Raw genomic sequence first — 17,900 nt, 5'->3', positions numbered from 1 at the left:
CGCCGCCGTAACTTAGGACGCAAGTGCTTTGTGAATACAGCAATTGCCTCTCTAACTTGCGTCGGCGTAACGGAAATTACATACGCTACGCCCGCACAACTTTAAGCCGCCGTACGTGAATCTGGCCATTAGAGTATATCAAAATCAAACTTAACCACTTGCTTACTGAGCACTTAAACCCCCCTCTTGCCCAGACCAATTTTCAGCTTTCAGCCCTCTTACTTTTTGAATAACAATTGCGCGGTCATACAACACTGTACCCAAATGGTATTTAATCAACTAAAAAAAAAAAAGTTTTATATTTTGTTATAAAATTTTGCAAACAGGTAATTTTTCTCCTTCATTTATGTATAGCTGAGGCTGCACTGATGGTCACCAATAGGCAGCACTGATGGGCACAGATGGGCTGCATTGATGGGCACCGATAAGACGCACTGATAGGCGGCACTGGTGGGCACTGAGAGGTGACACAGAGGTGGCACTGAAGGGCATTGATAGGTGGCCCTGGTGGGCACTGAGAATTGGCACTAATAGGTGGCACTGATAGGTGGTGGTGATGGGCACTGATAGGTGGTAGTGATGGGCACTGATGGGTGGCAATGATGGGCAGTGATCAGCAGCGGTTGGTGACACTGATAGGCAGCACTGCTAGGTGGCACTGACGAGGCATTGATTGGCATCACTGGTGGGCATTGATAGGTGGCACTCGTGGGCATTGATTGTTTTGCACTGGTGGGCACTGGCAGACGGTACTGGTGGGCACAGATGAGGCAGATGTGCCTCTTCCTCTTCGGGACGGATGTCCTTTAGGCCCCTTTCTCACGGGGCGGATCAGTAATGATCCGCCCCGTGAACCTCCGCTTGCTCAGCTGGGATCGATCCATTGATCCCCGCTGTGCAGGGACCGCCCTGTCTTTTCTCCGCTCTCCCCTATGGGGGGATCGGATGAACACGATCCGATCCACCAGACGGATGGAAAAGTAGGTTTTTCCTCCGTCACACTTTGGCGGAACGGAGCGGGTCGGATGTCAGCGGGCATGTCACCGCTGACATCCGCGGCTCCATAGAGGAGCACGGAGCACCCATTCAGGTCCGCCTAAAAAAAACTGGCAGGTGGACCCGTGTGAAAGAGCCCTTACACAAAAGCCGGTGATCGGCTTTTTTTTCTCCACGCGCTGTCAGCGTGAGGAGAGAAAAAAAAAAACGATTACTAAGCTTTTTTTTACATCACGTGATCAGCTGTCATTGGCTGACAACAGATCACGTGGTAAGGGGCCGGGATCTGCCCCTTACTCGGATCTGTGATCACCCGAGTCTCAGTGATCACAGCGCACGCCGCTCACTCTGCCAAGTGGTGTTGGCCCCATAATTATGCATGTACTATGAGATGGCAGGACAATGGGCCTCAGCCCGAGGAACCCCTAGCAACCTCCAAAAGAACCTTAGGGTACCACAGAACCCCAATTAACAATGAATGGTCTAGAATGATGCTGAATGTTCTCCAGACAGGAAATGAGGTGGTTTTCATATGACTTGCTGCAACTTCTAATGTACACTGTGAGAAATTCTAAACTCATTGCCTGTCCCAGTGCGCATACTGTCACTAGTGTCTCCCACTACCTACAGATGTGAGGAGTGTGGCCCAATCAGGGTGACCATAGCTGGACAGGGAACATGATGGTATCAGGGGCCTTTTAGGGACATGCTGCAAGAGAAATACCATTCCTTCTTCCTATCTGCAACTCATGAGATAAGGAAGCTCTTCTACATTCCCCAATGTTTATATTTAGCCTGATACAAAGAGAACCTGTCCCTGCACCACCCAGGATGAACTTCCATACAGGGATCATACAGGACACTGTGCAGGTACAATACACCAGGGAAGCCCCAAATTCAGGGTGTGTTCACTATGGAGATGTCAGAACCTGTGTCCCCTACATCCTACAATATCTGGGGCCCCACCTGGTGGGAGTATCTGTATCACAGGGTTCATTTTTTATTTTTTTTGTTAGTATACACTGTAGGATTGTAACAGACCTGGGACACCTTTGGGCACTCCAAAAAGAATAGTAATGTGGCGCACATAGTGCCCCCTCACCCTCCTGTCAAGCCCTGTTCCAAGTCACATTCCTGTGTGAATAATGTGTCCGGGTTTCAGTACATGATTCAAATTCCGGACTGTCCGGGTGAATCCCGGACGGATGGCAATCCTAGGGTGAGTCTAAGGCCCCATACACACGAGAGGATTTATCCGCGGATACGGTCCAGCATACCGTATCCGCGGATAAATCCTCTCGAGGATTTGCGCGGATTTCCATGCGATGGAGTGTACTCACCATCGCATTGAAATCCGCGCCGAAATCCTCTGGCGATGACGTGTCGCGCCGTCGCCGCGATTATGATGCGGCGACGTGCGCGACGCTGTCATATAAGAAATTCCACGCATGCGTCGAATCATTACGACGCATGCGGGGGATCCCTTCGGACGGATGGATCCGGTGAGTCTGTACAGACCAGCGGATCCATCCGTTGGGATGGATTCCAGCGGATAGATTTGATAGCATGTCAGCAAATATTTATCCGCTGGAAATCCATCCCAGGGGAGAAATATCCGCGGAAACAGATCTGCTGGAGTGTACACACCATAGGATCTATCCGCTGAAACCCATTCGCTGGGATTTTTCAGCGGATGGATTCTATCGTGTGTATGGGGCCTAAGGCTGGGTTCACACCTATGCAAATTGGAGGTGGGTTTCGCTGCATCCAATTTGTGTAGCAGGAGAATGTTACTGGCTCTCTATGGAGCCGGTTCACATATCTCTGGAGCGGATCGCACAGAAACTCTGTGCGTCTTTGGTTTCCGTTTCAGGGCTGAATACCGGCAAAGATTCAGCCCTGAAATGGACAACAAGGATGCACAGCGTTCCTGTGCGATCCGCGGTAAAAACTTTACACTGCAGAATACGCGTTTCAGATGTCAGTCCTTAGTCATGGCATGGAACCTCTACACTATCTTACCTGACTACTACACTGACCTACCTGACTATAATGCTGACCTACCTGACTACAACGCTGACCTACCTGACAACAATGCTGACCTACCTAACTACAACGCTGACCTAACTGACTACAACACTGACCTACCTGACTACGACACTGACCTACCTGACTACAATGCTGACCTACCTGACTACAACACTGACCTACCTGACTACAACACTGACCTACCTGATTACTACACACATTTTCCTCACATTTCACTTGCCTACCTGACTACTACACCAACCTGACTACCACACCTACCTGTCTAACCACTACACTGTTCTCCTTGACCTGTCTGACTACTACAATGCAGGGATGTATTCTGGCCTAGGCCGACAAGGCCCAGGCCTAGGGCGGCACTTTGCGGGGGGCGGCCGGCCGGTTGCGATTTTGCTGGGTCTGGTAAGAGGGTCTGTTGGCCATTATTCATTACTATTCCCAGGGACGGAGCCATTAGGAAGTGCCTAACCTGCTATTCTCTAGGCCTTATTGACCGCCACAATGTCCCTCTCTGTCCTCTTCCCACGGCATCCCTCTGTCCTCTTCTCACGGCATCCTTTTCCCACGGTGTCCTTCTGTCCTCTTCCCACGGCATTCTTTTCCCACGGCGTCCCTCTGTCCGTCACCCACGGCGTCCCTCTGTCCGTCACCCACGGCGTCCCTCTGTCCGTCACCCACGGCGTCCCTCTGTCCGTCACCCACGGCGTCCCTCTGTCCTCTTCCCATGAATATGACAGGGCGGGTCTTAAAGAAGAAGGGGTGGGTCATATTTAAATTAGGGGGTGCGCAAGTTTAGTCAGGCCTAGGGCAGCACAAAACCTAAATACACCTCTGCTACAATGACCTACCTACTACACATAGGTGTGCACACAGGGTGTGCCTGGGCAAACTCTAATCACCCTGTGCTGTGCAGATTCCCCCTGCTGCTTGGCTGCAGAGAAAGAGACTGGGAAATCTCTGTCCTCAGTCCCTTTCTCTGTCTCAAAAGTGAGACATCAGGGGTCTGTTTAGACCCCTGATATTTCACCAAAGCCCCCCAAGGGGGCTCCTAATTTTTTTAAAAAAAATATAAAATAAAATAAAATTGTAAAAGATCAAAAATTAAAATTAAAATAAACTACACCAATCTCTGCCCTACTGACATCGTCCAATGTTCTACTGGCACGTCCATTGTTATATATACACGCATATGTGTTTGAGCTTTGGGGTGCACACCCTAATGCAGTAGGCTGCGCACACCAATGCTACCTGACCACTAATTTCACTGGCCCAGATTCAGGTACATTTGCACGATATTTGCGGGGGAGCAGGGCAACGATTTTGCCCTGCGCCCCCGCAAATATTTTGCGCTGCCCTCGATTCACGGAGCAGTAGCTCCGTGAATTGCGAGGGCGCGCCGGCAAAATTGCCCGGCGTAAGCGCGCGCAATGTAAATGAATCATTTAAATTAGGCGCGCTCCCGCGCCGAGCGTACAGCGCATTCTCCGTCGGGAAACCATAGGTTACACGGCGCAATTGCTTCTTGAATCTGGGCCACTGTCCTGAATCCGAATCCTGACTTGTAAACGAACCAATCTGACCCCCCAGGTACAGGCACAGTGCAGTACACAGATTGCTCAGCAGGTGATGAGCCGGCACTAGGACCGCCCGGCTCCCCGCTCCTCCAGCTGTCTCCCTGTGTCTGTCTGTCCCGGGCAGACATTAATAGCCGCACACCGATCTTTCCGCAGACCCCGACACAGCAGGCTCCCCTCTCCGCAGACATGGGACCCTCTGAAGGCATCGAGCGATTTGACAGCCCGGGGAAAGGACGAGGCATGCGGGCCCTGCGGCACTTCGGTCTGGGAGAGCTGCTCTTCACCTGTCCGGCCTACACCTGTGTGCTGACCTCCCAGGAGCGAGGAAACCACTGCGATCTCTGCTTCTGCAGGTACCCCGCCCCGGCCTGACGAGTGCGCCGCTATTCTGTGCTATACGGCCGGCACGTGGGGGCCACTTCCTCACAGTCCTGAGCCAGAGATACATTGTATATCAGAGGGGGAGGGGAGCGGGGGCCACACACTGCTGAGCTGGGGGCCCTCAGTGTACACCCTGCACCGCTGCCAGAGCTGGGGGCCCTCAGTGTGCAGCCTGCACCACTGCCAGAGCTGGGGGCCCTCGGTGTACACCCTGCACCACTGCCAGAGCTGAGGGCCCCTCACTGTGCAGCCTGCACAACTGCCAGAGCTGGGGGCCCTCGGTGTACACCCTGCACCGGTGACAGAGCTGAGGGCCCCTCACTGTGCAGCCTGCACAACTGCCAGAGCTGAGGGCCCTCGGCGTACACCCTGCACCACTGCCAGAGCTGGGGGCCCTCAGTGTACACCCTGCACCACTGCCAGAGCTGGGGGCCCTCAGTGTGCAGCCTGCACCACTGCCAGAGCTGGGGGCCCTCAGTGTACACCCTGCACCACTGCCAGAGCTGGGGGCCCTCGGTGTGCAGCCTGCACCACTGCCAGAGCTGGGGGGCCCTCAGTGTGCAGCCTGCACCACTGCCAGAGCTGGGGGGCCCTCAGTGTGCAGCCTGCACCACTGCCAGAGCTGGGGGCCCTCAGTGTACACCCTGCACCACTGCCAGAGCTGGGGGCCCTCGGTGTGCAGCCTGCACCACTGCTAGAGCTGCAACACCCCCTCAAGTGCCTGCACTGCCATGGCTGCCCCCTCCCCCCCAGTTCCTACACTGGCATAGCTGGGCTCAATCATCCTTCCACTGCCATATCTTCACCCCCTGTCCTTTGCCATAGCTACCCCCCTTTTCATGCTTCCATAGCCGGACCCCTGGCTTCCTTTCCTTGGCTGTCCCTATTCTCCAGTCTAATGGCGGCCCAATAGTATAGGAGGTCACATTCAGTAATCTCAGTAGATTCCTGTAGACCAGCCAGCCTTCCTCAACCGTTTAATCTCAGAGGAACCCTTCAAATAATAGGTCTTGGGGTACCTCTGCCAAAACTAAGTTACAGGATTTGTGAGGCTGTGATTGGAACTACTGTACAAGTGATATGAGACCACACACACACACACCTAGTGATATCTGTACTCCAGCAAACAGGAAAAAATGATTTCACTGGAGAGGATAATTGTGAGGATGATCCTTTCCATTTCCAATGCATTGAAGAAATACAGATGGTAGAAGTGGTGACAGGGTCTCATCCAACACAACATTTAGGATTTGTATACAAGTGTGTAGAAAGCTGTGTGTGGGACTAATGCATGTGATGATGTAGTGCCATGTCATGTTTCCGAAATTCTTCTAATCTAATTGGTGCTCTGGCCTTGGTTTGCTGTGCCCCATCCACTGCTGGTACCTGTCTTCCATCTGCTTCCCTATTCACCCATCAGAGCTGCAAAGCACTAACCCGTACCCCTATGGGGGGGGGGGGGGGAACGCGAGTGGCCAGATACTTGATCTAAGACCTACCACATGGGTTCAGTTAGACCTGTGGTTGCTCCAACACCGGCCTGACACAAAAAATTACTTTGGAATTTTGAGGAGTTCTGGAATTGGAATGGTAGTAAAGTGAAAGACAAGTACCAGCAGTGGTGGGTATGTGGCATGGCCCTGTTACTTATCTGTGATTGGGCAAAGGGCTTTGGGGGGGGGGATATCATTTGCCATATAGAAAATGTCTGTCCTTTTATTTCTCTTTATTCTTTAGGCCTCATGCACATTAGGCATTTAGCACCAGTGCATGGCGTTTTTGGTACAGGCAATAAGTCTAGCACAGGGCTCAACAAACCCTGGGCGCCAGGTCGCAATTGCAACTAGAATTAGCAACCTGGGGTACCCTATCTCCGTGCGCACCCCCCCCCCTCGCGATCGCATCACACCGTCCGGAAATTGAGGTTTCGGCCTTCTGCAGTCCTATGGTTCCTTCTGGTATCTGGCACCCTCTTGGCTTCCCTGCCTGTTTCCATCTCCTTTCCTTAGAAGTTAGAACACACACACACACACACACACACACACACACACACACACACACACACACACACACACACACACACACACACACACACACACTTATATATATATATATATATATAAATTCTCCCTAGAGAATAAAATGGTGGTCATTGCAATACTTTCTGTCACACTGTTTTTGCACAGCGGTCTTACAAGCGCACTTTTTGAGGAAAAAAATACTTATTTTTTTAATAAAAAAAGACAACAGTAAAGTTAGCCCAATTTAATTTATATTGTGAAAGATAATGTTATGCCGAGTAAATTGATACCCAACATGTCACGCGTCAAAATTGCGTCCGCTCGTGGAATGGCGACAAACTTTTACCCTTTAAAATCTCCATAGGTGATGTTTAAAGAATTCTACAGGTTGCATGTTTTGAGTTACAGAGGAGGTCTAGGGCTAGAATTATTGCTCACGCTTTACCAAACGCGGCGATACCTCACATGTGTGGTTTGAACACCGCTTTCATATGCGTTTGCTTCTGCACGCGAGCCTGGCAGGACTGGGCACGTTCCTGGCTTCTAGATTCCAAGCAAATTTGTCAAGCCCTGGTCTAGCAGCCTATAAATCTCTGAGAGGCTGCAGCTGCTGGACAGTGCAGCAAATGGCACTGACGTTACGGATATATCGGCCCAGGGATGAATGCCTGGGACTCGGACATCTTACATTATGGGCATTTTTCCATGGGCGCGTACTGCCCTAAACATTAGTACCACTCTATGTACTGTACATCGGCAGCAGAAGTTTTTATCCTCCTAATAGTTTTGCCGGCTATGAGGCTGGATGTTTTGTCTGTCCCTGTCATCCACACCAAAATGCCCAGATATGCATCGGGGGTTAAACACCCAAAGTGCTTGAGACCTTGTTAAAATGCATACACTGCCAAGAAATGGGGAAAGTAGGAGGGCATCCCGGGCTTTTCTGTGGGGAAAACATAGCTGGCATATGGCCCTGGTTGGTCAATTTATTTGAAGGTGATTGTCAGTTTGGTGTCTTGGAAGTTGTTCTCCAACCATCAGACCAAGTGACAATTGGTAGACTTGGATCTCCAAATGTTTTGAGAATGACACAGATATACATTTTTCACAAAGTCTGCTGCCTCAGTGTAATTGTCAGATGTTACTATGGTATACTAAAGTATAATTACAACATTTTTATAAGTGTCAAAGGCTTTTATTAACAATGGGATTAAGGTCTGGGGAGTTTCTTGGCCATGGACCCAAAATGTCGATGTTTTATTCCCCCCCAAGCCTAGTAGTTATCACTTTCGCCTTATGGCAAGGTGTTCCATCAAGCTGGAAAAGGCATTTTTCCTCACCAAACTATTCTTGTATGGTTGGAAAAAGTTGTTCTCTGAGGATGTTTTTGTACCATTCTTTATTCATTGTTGTGTTCTTAGGCAAAATTGTGAATGAGCCCCCCCCCCACTCCCTTGGCTGAGAAGCCCCCACACATGAATGGTCTCGTGATACTTCCCTGTTGTCGTGACACAGGACTGATGGTAGCGCTCCACGTTCTCCGGACAAGGTTTTTTTCTGGATGCCCCAAACAATCGGAAAGGGGATTCATCGGAGAAAATTACTTTACCTCGGTCTTGGAGCTGCACAATTAATCGTAAAAAAAAAAAAATCGTGATCTCGATTCAACCCCCCTGACGATCTCTATTGCAGAGTTTGGTGGAGAGACTTATCTTCTCACTCCGCTATAAAAAGAAAATGTCTGGGCAGTCTAAGTTTTTTTCGTTTGTTTGTTTTTTTAACAGGAAACTTTGTAACCAACACTTCCTTCTTGGATCAAAGGGATAAACTCCTGTGTATAGAGAAAAAAATTGGGCAGTCTGCCAAGTTAACGTCTGTGTAAATGCAGGAAGTTTAACCACCTAAAGTCAGTCTTTTTCTGACACTTGTTTCTTAAAGTGGTTGTAAACCCCAAAAAACATTAAAAAAATTAAATAAAAACCTGCAAGACAAAGGCATAATGAGCTAGCATACTAGCTCATTATTTATCTTAGATCAAAGCCCCCGCAGCGACCCTCGTTCCTCTCCTCCGCCATGATACCTGGAGTGACTTCCGGGTATCGCGCGCTCCAGCGCTGTGACTGGCCGCAGCGGCGATGACCAGGGCTGTGGAGTCGGAGTCGAGGAGTCGGGGGAAATTTTGGGTACCTGGAGTCGGCAAACAATGCACCGACTCCGACTCCTACTAAATTTAGATTGGAATAAAAAAAAAAAAAATCAAGTTTAAATGTCCCAATTCACAAAAAGTTATAATTAATGACTTCTCTACTGTAAGAATAAAGACCAATGCATGCAGTGCCTCACGTAACCGCAAAACGAACACGTTAAGTGACCGTGAAGAAGCATGCTTTTCATGTGCTTCACTATATGGCACGCAACGCACAATTAGGAGCTGCAATACTTCTACTTTCCATAGTGTTGTGTTCTGCTGTTACAGGGAACGCATGTTAGAGAACCAGTAAGTGTCCAAATAAAAAAAATTCCAACAGGAGTTTTATAAAGCACTAAAAGAAGTTGAAAAGTATGATCGCGCATCAAAACTTACTGTTGAAGAAGCCATCCTTGTTTATCCAGAGATCCTTAGTGATGTGGCCAGAATAGTTACTGCAATGCCACCCACCCAAGTCAGTGTCGAAAGATTATTTTCATCCCTAAAAATAATAAAGTCTGACTTAAGAGCCTCTATGAAAGAGGATCTGGCAGAGGCAATTCTCTTCCTTAGAACTCTACATTGAATTGATTTGCATTTGCTAAGCCTAGAACTACATTTCAAGATTAATATAAACCATTTCTAGGTTTTGCAGATTTTGTTTTTGGTTCATTATTGATAAGCTTTGTTTTTGTTCTAAAACAACCAAATAATGTGGTTTGTATTTTTGAACTGGTAAAGATCCTGTTCCTGATGTTTATGCCTGCTGCTACTATCCAGTCACTTGATTGTTTTCATTGTGTTTGTCTTTTGCTTAAACTGTGCAATACAGTAGACTGTTGGCTTCCCAGCCAGTAGTCATGTGGTAGGTTGCGTTTCTTTCCCTCAAGGAATGTATAAAATACATTTGCATATTAATACAGAGGAGTCGGAGTCGGAAGTACATAAAACTGAGGAGTCGGAACATTTATCTACCGACTCCACAGCCCTGGCGATGACGTCACTCCTTCGCATGCTCCCGGAACTAGCACAATTTGTGCGTTTCCGGCACTTTCCCTTTCAAGACCCGGCGCGCTCAGTGTGCCTGCGCCGTAGACATCAGTGCCCGATTTTCTGCAAATATCTCCTTAACCATGTAGGTTTCAGCATGTGTTTAAAGCCCTCGTTTTGCACAACCGAATTTGGCCTCATGTCTGCACCTATAAACGCACCAATAGCGCTTGTGATGGCTTTAGCCCGGCCTGATTGTGAAACAAGGGGCTGCTTAAATGCCACGGTGATGAGCAGTTTTCGCTTTCGTTTTCACTCCTGTCAGTGAATCGGATCAATATCTTCGGTTCAGATCATGGATCAATGATGATCCGTTGCACCACCAACTTCAATGAATAATAACAAAAAAAAAAATAACAGTAAAGTTAGCCCAATTTTGTTTTTTTTTGTTTTAATGTGAACGATGTTACGCCACCAGAATTGTGAGAATCGTGATCTATCTTCTAAACAAAAAAAATTGTGATTCTCATTTTTAACCAGAATCGTACAACTCTACCCAGTCCTCAGCAGTCCAATCCCTGTACCTTTTGCAGAATATCAGTCTGTCCCTGATGTTTTTCCTGGAGAGAAGTGGCTTCTTTGCTGCCCTTCTGGACACCAGGCCATCCTCCAAAAGTCGTCTCCTCACTGTGTGTGCCAATGTCCTCACACCTAACTGCTACCATTCCTGAACAAGCTCTGCACTGGTGGTGCCCAGATCCCCCAGATGAATCAACTGTGGGAGACGGTCCTGGCACTTGCTAAACTTTCTTGAAGCCTTCTTTACAAATGCAGTGTTAATGAGTGTGTTGGGTTGTGTGGGTTTTTTTTTTTTTTTCCCTTCCATATACGCTTAAAATGGGGGTTCACCCTAAAAACAAATTTCTAACATTAGAGCCAGCATACTAAGGACATTTACTGTATGCAGGTCATTTTTTTTTTTTTTTATCCGATACCGTTATATTCTGATTTTGTCCAGGGCTTCTGCCCTGCATGCGGGACTGGGCGTTCCTATCCCTGCCTCAGGCTTCTCATGACTGCGGGACTGGGCGTTCCTATCCTTGGGTTAGATGATTGTCGGCTTGTAAAACGGTTCCCCTGTCGCATAAGGCGCGTCACCAGATTTCTGGAAATAGCCTGAGATTCGGGACTATACTCGCCTTGTGTGACAGGGGAACTGTTTTACAAGCCGTCAATCATCTAACCCAAGGATAGGAACGCCCAGTCCCGCAGTCATCAGAACCCGGAAGCCCTGGACAAAATGACAATATAACGGTATGTACGGATAAAAAAAAAAAATGACCTGCATACAGGAAATGTCCTTAGTATGCTGGATGTAATGTTAGAATTTTTTTTTTCTTTTTTTAGGGGTGAACCCCCGCTTTAACTTAATTTTCATGGCTAAGAGTTAACTTCAATTCATCTGTTCTCTCTTCATAACGTTCTGGAGTATATGCAAATTGCCATCATAAAAACTGAGGCAGCAGACTTTGAAAATTTTATATTTTGTGTCATTCTCAACTTTTGGCTGTATTTTCAACCAGATGCAAAAGCAATTTAATGCTAGTTTGGCTGCTCTTGACATCCTGAAAGAGGAGGTCTGGGAAAAAAAAAAACATTAAAAGCCAGCAGCTACACATACTGTAGCTACTGGCTTTTAATAAATGGACACTTGCCTGTCCTGGAGTCCAACGATGTCGGCAGTAGGGTTCTCGGCGTGAAGCCGAAAGGCTACACTGCTGCCGCCATTGCGGGTAAGGGAACCCGGCATTGTAGCCTTTCGGCTTCACGTCGGGAACCCTACTGACATGTGTGAGGCCCCGCTCCTCTCTCCTGTTACCCCCGGAGGAGGGGGAGGGGGGAGCCCCGTGGTGACGCCGTGGCAGGACTCCCAGAAGTGGGAAAGGATAGGATACCTGTCAAAGACAGGTATCCTGTCTCCCCCGAACATTACAACTTGTGGGGGAGGAATCCAATGAGCAAAGTTCTACTTTAGAGTGGAGCTCCGCTTAAAATGTGCTTTCTTGGTGGGCAAGGCAGTTTGACAAGTAAGAAAACCCTGCTTCCCACATAATCTGCTGCTTCTCCACGGAGCAGAGCGTTCCTCTGGACCAAAATACATTGGGGAAGATTTACTAGAACTGGTGCACTCAGAATCTGGTGCAGCTGTGCATGGTAGCCAATCGGCTTCTAAAAGTAGCTTGTTCAATCAAGCTTTGGAAATAAAAACCTGGAAGCCGATTGGTTTCTATGCAGAGTTGCACCAGATTTAGCACTCTTCACAGCTAATAAATAATCCCCAATGTCAGGGCTGTGCAAGTAAATCCAAGCGTTTACTAACATCTGAGACCAACTTTATGGTGCCAAATAACTGCAGAGGTTGTATCAGATGGCTCTCGCACACATAAAAAGATGCACCTTTTTCATGGCCTCTTTCTGGTTCTATACTCAACTTTCTGTTGGCCCAGCTGCTCCCTCAGCCCATAGTTGCCTCCTCCCTCCTGTATGGTGGCTTTCAGCTTGGTTGTACATACTCCATGCTGACGTGTGCGACACTAAGCCAGTGTGCTGAGTTGTCAGTTGTTTCTAATTTCCAAGGGCAACCAAAGTGTAAAAATATCCAAGGCCAATTATTTTAGTTTATAAAAATGCCCCGACACTGTGATTTTATTTATTTGTCCTGCAGTATGGTTGTAACTCCGGCATTTTATTTCCCTGGATTTTGCAGTAACTATGAAGGTTCTAAAGATTTTCCATGTTAACTAGCAAACTTTTTGCTGGAGTTCCACTTTTTCAGCCTCTTTAATGTATGTGTGGTGTTTTTTATTTGGAAAGTTGGGATTCCAAGTTGTGTAAGGGCCCTTTCACATGTACGGATCACATGAGGATCCGTACACGTCTCATCCGCTTGCTCAGCGGGGATCGCTCCGTTGATCCCTGCTGATCCGGCAGATGACAAGGCGGTCCCCTCACACTGTGCAGGAAACTGCCCTGTCAGATCTCCGCTCTCCTCTATGGGGGGATCGGATGAACACGGACCATCTGTCCGTGTTCATGCGATCCGCAGACGGATGGAAAAATAGGATTTTCCTCCGTCTGCAGAAACAGACCACATCGGGGACCGATGAGATCAGATGGTCATCCGCTGACACCTGCAATCCCATAGGGATACATGTATTTCATCCGAAAACGGATTGATGAAATACGGTCCGCAGGTGTGAAAGGGCCCTAACAGTTGGGCGGTGTTGCATGCACATAAAAATGAGCCCCCCGAAACCCTCTTCTCTTTGGCGTTCCATCCAGCTGTCGCATCTGTGACATCACATACAAACAATAGTGTCCTTACATTTTAAGTGAGGATACTGATAACTTGGAGCATCAGGAGAGCAAGCGATAGGAGGGGTTTTCTATTAACTTACAGGCCAACATCCAAAAAAGAGAACTCCAGCTCTGCTCCGCAGCAGAGCCAAAGTTTCTCTCCACACATTGGCGCCACCGCTACCATGTAGAGGGGCTCCTACAAAACTCCTCTCTCCCTTGGCACCAGCCAATCCATGTTCACCATGGCCCAACTCTCATCCCTATGCATGGCGCTGGGGATGAGCAGAGTGCAGCATACACATCCAAAACCTCATCCCCCAACAACCTCAAGTGTCAAATACCCATCCTTCAAGAGCCCCAAAGAGACACGCATTCCCTTAAGCCACCAAGTGAGAATAAAAAAATAAAAATAAATCCAGCTTTTTTTTTTTGCACATTGTGAATACTATAAGGGCCCTTTCACACTTGCGGATCCCGTGAGGATTTGTTCCTTTAATATCCGCTTGCTCAGCGGGGATCGCTCTGTTGATTCCCCGCTGAGCTGACAGACGACAGGGATCGCCATGTCAGATCTCTGCTCTCCTCTATGGGGGGGATCGGATGAACACTGACAGTCTGTCCATGTTCATCCGATCTGCAGACGGATGGGGGGAAAAATAGGATTTTCCTCCGTCTGCAGAACCATAGCGGGGACCGTGTGAAAGGGCCCTTACTCTTTAGTCTTGTTCTTGTGACAACTATAACATTTTTATTTGCCCATCTTTTTGTCTCCAGTGAGATTGATCACCAGTACAAATACAAAGGGTAAAAAAACTACCTAATGGTGTTTACAGGCAGAAATAAAAACCTGGCAGGGGTTCTAATCCTTATCTACCCAACACTTAAAATAACTTGCACTCAGTTTTTGCAGAATAGCGCATTGGGTACTTTAATCAGGGTACATCTTGCTGTTGACAATCTAAATCTTCATTGCACTTGCAATGGCTTTAAACATTAGCTGCTGGGGGTCAGGGTCTTAGATTCTGCAGTTCTATTCAAATTAACAGTCTTCTTAGCGCTTCAGTATACGATTGCAATCTCGCTGCAAATGCTAAGCTGGGTGAAAGACTGACAAGCTGACCACACGGTCCTCTAATGCCGAAGCTTCAAGTTCCCATAGTGAAGTCATATTGAGATTTGCGAGACCAAACATTACATGTGAGGCTTGGGGGGGGGGGGGGGGGGGGCGGATCAAGTTGCCTTCCACAGCCGAGCTCCTTGATAAAGCCTCATCAGACGTATCATGTTTACCCTGGACAGTCTGCAACTTCTGCTGGCATCCTGAAAAGCTCTTGGATCAGGCCACGCATTTCTTAGCTAATGCTTCAGCTGTCTGAAGAAGTTCTTGTAACTCCGGGATCAGCTTGTGTGCTGAGTTATTACTACCGTTTGGGTACCTGGGCATAACAAGGGCCCTCCTGTAGCAAAATGTGTAAAGATAAATAGTAATTTACCATATTTATCGGCGTATAACACGCACCCTAAATTCAAGAGGGATATTTCAGGGAAAAAAAACGTTCCATGGCCCCCTGTGTATAACACGCGGGCACAGTTTACCCTCTATTTTCAGGGTAAAAAAAGTGAGTGTTATACGCCAATAAATACAGTACTTAGATTTTTTTTTTTTTTCTTCAGGATTCCAGTGTATATAAAGGGAAGAATCAGTGTGGCTGACACAGTAAGGGCTGGACAGGGGAACACTGAATGCCAGGCAATCCTGCTAAATCCAGATTAAAAATAGTATAGCTGGTAGCTGATTTCCAGTCCTGGGATCTACACAGCCATACCAGACTTATGATGTTTTTACTGAGAGACGGGTGCATTGGTTTATTCAATGTGTGTTGGGTGACATTTGCAGATTTATTGGCATTGCACCAGAGCATACAGTGCAGGACACATTGCTGTAATGTGCATTAAAGCGGAGGTTCACCCTCAATATAAACTGCAGCTTATTAAGACTGGTACAATAAGTACATATACAGTCCGCTATCCATAATTTTTTTAAATGATTGCAATCAGGCCTGGATTTTCCACAAGGCCACTGAGGCCAGGCCTTGGGGCGGCAGTGGCATGGAGTCCCCCGACGCCCGGAACATACATTTAGGGCGGTAAGTTCTGGGGGAATCCGCTCGCTCGTTAACAAGTGATTGCGGCGATGTCGCCGAAATCACTTGTAAAATATGTGCTCCCGTCCGTTCTCCCCTCTCCCCCACCCCACATACCTCTCTCTGCTGGCTCTGTCTTCGGGACTCCGTCCTCCCCCCGGCCACCGAGTCTGTCTCCTGTCTCTGCTGCCGATGTACACAGTGAGAGGGGAGAGCTGTGCTCTTCCCATCTGAGCTGTGACAGGAGTTATAGCACAGTGCTAGGACTCCTGTTTTGGAGGTGACATGGTCAATAAAGAGAACATGTCACCTCCAATTGCTATCACACAGGGAATTGTTTTCTCCTGTGTGATAGCAAAAAAGTTAAGTGAAAAAAAATTGATAAAAAATAAATAAGAAATAATAATTAAATTAATGAAATAAAAAAGTAAAGAATAAAAAAATAAATAAGAAAATGATACAAAAATTTTAAAAAGTAAGCAACAAGCTACAAATAAATAAAAATAAACAAACAAAACATATTTGATATAACCGTGCCGCACATTCTCCATTGATTTGAGGGGGGTGCATTGTGGAACCTGGCCTTGGGGCGGCAGGGAGAGCAAATCCGGCCCTGATTGCAATACCTTTTAATCCGCACACAATACAAGGCACTTCCGGGTTTCCCTCCTGTGGGAGTGGGCGTGTCCTTTCATTTCTAAGCGCCCCAGTGTTTTCTGGGACTAGATCGCAATGTCTCCTGGGAGCACAGTGTCGCGCTTCCCAGGAGACGATTCTTAACGCTGTTTCACAAAATATCGCTAGATTTTACTCATCACGTGACCCATGACGCAGGTCACGTGATGAGGGCCCATCTTATGCCGCCATTTTAATTGTTGGCAACCGTGAAGTGTTGACGGCGCTGCTCGCCGTCAACACTGCCCATGCGCGGGATAGAGCAGTGAATGCTGGGATATCGGCATTCACCGAATCCCGGAAGTCTTTGCTTGTGGGCTTCACAATGCCCATAAGCAATATGGAACCGAACTGCACGAATTTTTATAAATACTTATTTACGGCAGAATTTCAATGCGGATGCCTAGAAAATTTTAAGAAGTGAGTACTCTCCACTATGTTAAAAGCAGTAGATGCACAGGTAGAAGAAGAGGGGGGAAAAAAAAAGCATTTCCCGCGGAACCCCCGCTTTAAGATGGTTGTAAAACCTTCTGTGTGTTGCTCCTCGCCCCTCCAATGCTCACCTCAGCCCCCTCTCAATCCAGCGATTTGTCTCGGCTGCCTAGGGTCTCTCTTTCCTCATTGGCTGAGACACAGCAGCAGGAGCCACTGGCTGTCAATCACAGCCATTGAGCCAACGAGGAGAGGGCAGGACCAAACCACAGCTCTGTCTTATGGACGCCTAGAGTGGGGCTCAGGAGCGAGCATGCACTAATGGCCCCATAGCAAGTGGCTTCTTATTGGGGGCACTGGTCAAGGGGGAGGAGCTCGGAGGCGGATCAGGGCTTCTCTGTGCAGAACTATTGCACAAAGCAGGCAAGTCCCCCCTTTTTTTTATTTTTTTTATCGACTAATTTCGATTAATTATGACGCACATAATTTTTTTTGGATCACAACCAGACATCTCCCCTCTGTAATATGGTCCACATCTACCCCACTGTATAGGAAGTTTAGTGCTTGCTTAGTCTTACCAGAGAAGCCGGCCGAACACAAGCAGTTGAGGCCAGGTGATGACGTCAGCGCGCCGCTCTAGGCTCATCTAGGCCGCCACTGGGTGGACCAAGCTCCGGGAGCTAGGCCGAAGCTGCGGCCTTTGCTATGACTGAGGCAGCAGCAGATCACGTGGTGCGCCGATCTGCATATGGTGACCCGTTCAGATCACGGATCATTTACGATCCGTTGCACCACTAGTACCGATCAAAAAGTATAATTAATCTTTAATTTCCACAGCTCTAAAATATATATTCACACACACACTTTTTTTTATTTTTTTATTTATTTTTTTGAGCTAACCCTTTAATATCACTTTAAATGGCGAGATACATTCCAGGTGCATCACAACTAAATGTAAGACAATGAACACATTTTCTTTTTAAAGCGGAGTTCCGGCCACAATTTCACTTTTTAAATATAAATACCCCTGTAATACACAAGCTTAATGTATTCTAGTAAAGTTAGTCTGTAAACTAAGGTCCGTTTTGTT

At 47.6% G+C, this 17,900-nt stretch overlaps 1 protein-coding gene across 1 annotated transcript in view; it reads left to right on the top strand.

Moving 5' to 3' along the window:
* Nucleotides 1-4,713: 4,713 nt before the first annotated feature.
* Nucleotides 4,714-17,900, top strand: part of SMYD2 (SET and MYND domain containing 2) — an 84,688-nt gene continuing 71,501 nt past the window's right edge. The window contains exon 1 of the mRNA XM_040351454.1: nt 4,714-4,972. Coding sequence (XP_040207388.1) covers nt 4,806-4,972 — 167 coding nt within the window. The 5' untranslated portion in view covers nt 4,714-4,805. The remainder of the gene's footprint in view (nt 4,973-17,900) is intronic.

This window comes from Rana temporaria, chromosome 4, assembly GCF_905171775.1.
Source record: "Rana temporaria chromosome 4, aRanTem1.1, whole genome shotgun sequence".
NCBI lineage: Eukaryota > Metazoa > Chordata > Amphibia > Anura > Ranidae > Rana > Rana temporaria.
This window is presented reverse-complemented; position numbering and strand designations above follow the sequence as displayed.